Below are 1,985 nucleotides of genomic sequence, written 5' to 3'. Positions count from 1 at the left end.
CTCTCTCTCTCTCTCTCTCTCTCTCTCTCTCTCTCTCTCTCTCTCTCTCTCCGTTTTTCTTACTCTCTGTATGTCTGTTTCTCTTTTTTATCCCGAATTGGAACCCCAAGCAGTTCTGGCTTAGTCCGGAAAAGGTAACGCCTTATCGTAAAAAGAGTTGGGTTAAGTGGAAATTGTCGATTTAGACCCATACGAAACCTTAAGAAACTGTTATCTTTAGCAGTGACGATAATGTGCAAGGACTATTCTGTCGATCTCTGTAAAGCAAACTTTACAAAAACAATCAAAGATGTTAGACGACGAAATACAAAGCATTACTTCGAGTCTCTTTTTCCATCCACAACGAAAAAAAAAGAAAGCAAAAAAAAAGCTAAGCTTAACTCTAGACACTGTTTCACCTTTTCTCCAGCAAAAAAAAAAAAAAAAAGATGAGCCCCACACGACATCCACCCCATGACCAACCAAACAAGCACGGAGAGGAAGCAGCAGACAAATTAAAGCCACCCCGCCCGCCGCCCCTCAGTGGTAGTACTCAACAATTACCAAGTGGAAACGAGATGGGATCTGCTCGGCGAGCGACGAGAGATCCTCCGAACGAGCCATTAGAAAGGCGAGCCTCTGTCCAGTTGGCCGACAGATTCATTGGGAAATAACTGGCCTCGTTATGCCAGACAATTAACAGCGGTGCGGGCCGATTGGGTTCGAGCGCTTCATGCAATCCCTTGACGAGTACTGATTGCATTTGGCCGTTCAAACAACTCAATTAAGCGACTCAGCGTGGCGGGTGAGCGAGGGAGATGATCAGGGAATGCTGTCTTTGGAAGTCAGAGGACACGCTGTTTAGGGTGGCTTCTGTTTGTTTCTAATACTTTGTTTTGTCTAATTTAACGCCCTACTAAACTTGTGATAGATATGTCATCTTGTGGTTAGATTATTGACCACTGTGTTGGTGAAGGAAATGTGGTTAAGAGGACATCAAACAAGAAAGATGATTTATCCTTTAGTTTACTTATTCTTGTTGGTGGCAGAAGTGTTGTTGTTGTTGTTGTTGTTGTTGTTGTTGTTGTTGTTGTTGTTGTTAACATTGCTGCTGCTGTAGTTGTTATTGTTGTAGTTGTTGTTGTTGTTGATGATGATGATGATGATGATGATGATGATGATGATGATGATGATGATGATGATGATGGTGTGGTGGTGGTGATGGTAGTCGTGGTGGTGTTGATGGTGGTCGTGGTGGCTGTGGTGGAGGTGATAGCAATGGTGTTGTTGTTACTGTTGTTGTCGTCAGTGGTGTTGTTATTGTTGTTGTTTTTGCTTTTGTTGTTGTTGTTGTTATTACCATTGCTGCTGCAGTTGCTTATCGTAGTCGTGTTACTAAGTACATGTTGCAGTCAACAATTGATCAGCTCCGTAACAACAATTTTTCCCCAAGAACAGAATAGGATATCAGTCATAAGAAAAGAAGCAGAAAGCGCAGACCACACCACAGCCCCAGCAGCAACTCGCAGGGCTAGCACAGAGATAATCTGGCAGCAAATCGAAGCAATTATAGCCCGTGTTATCGGGAGATTCTGCTGACCCCTCAGGCCATCCATTCCCCGTCAGGACAATGTGCAGATCTCTCGGTTTGCTGGGTCAGTCTGTACTTCTATGGACAGGCAGAACAGTGAGAATATTTGCTCCTGGTTGGTGGTGACCTTTTTTCTCAGAGTTTACAAATAAGACACCGCAGCGCGTAAAATATACTATGTATTTTATGACACCTGCAATTTAGATAGTATGGTTTTTTTTTCGGTGGAAGGGAGGGAGGGAGGGAGGGTGGGTGTGCTTGTTCAGTGTTCAGTGTTCAGATCAACATTTCTCAATCTAGTTTCCGTCTTGAGTGTGAATGATTACTGCTTTGTGGATCCCAAAAGATTTGTAAAGGATGAGAGAGAGAGAGAGAGAGAGAGAGAGAGAGAGAGAGAGAGAGAGAGAGACTCCTA

At 43.6% G+C, this 1,985-nt stretch overlaps 2 protein-coding genes across 2 annotated transcripts in view; both read right to left on the bottom strand.

The window, feature by feature from the left end:
* LOC118478552 (short stature homeobox protein 2-like) overlaps window positions 1-643 on the bottom strand; it is an 11,334-nt gene extending 10,691 nt beyond the window's left edge. The window contains exon 1 of the mRNA XM_035972359.1: window positions 544-643. Coding sequence (XP_035828252.1) covers window positions 544-643 — 100 coding nt within the window. The remainder of the gene's footprint in view (window positions 1-543) is intronic.
* Window positions 644-1,582: 939 nt separating this feature from the next.
* The window catches only part of LOC101849001 (putative uncharacterized protein DDB_G0277255), a 91,456-nt gene continuing 91,053 nt past the window's right edge, over window positions 1,583-1,985 (bottom strand). The window contains exon 7 of the mRNA XM_035972358.1: window positions 1,583-1,648. Within this exon, the coding sequence (XP_035828251.1) occupies window positions 1,583-1,648 (66 nt within the window). The remainder of the gene's footprint in view (window positions 1,649-1,985) is intronic.

This window comes from Aplysia californica, unplaced genomic scaffold (genome assembly GCF_000002075.1).
Source record: "Aplysia californica isolate F4 #8 unplaced genomic scaffold, AplCal3.0 scaffold00663, whole genome shotgun sequence".
Classification (NCBI taxonomy): Eukaryota; Metazoa; Mollusca; class Gastropoda; order Aplysiida; family Aplysiidae; genus Aplysia; species Aplysia californica.
The sequence above is the reverse complement of the archived record's forward strand: the minus strand, read 5'-3'. Positions and strand labels throughout refer to the sequence as shown.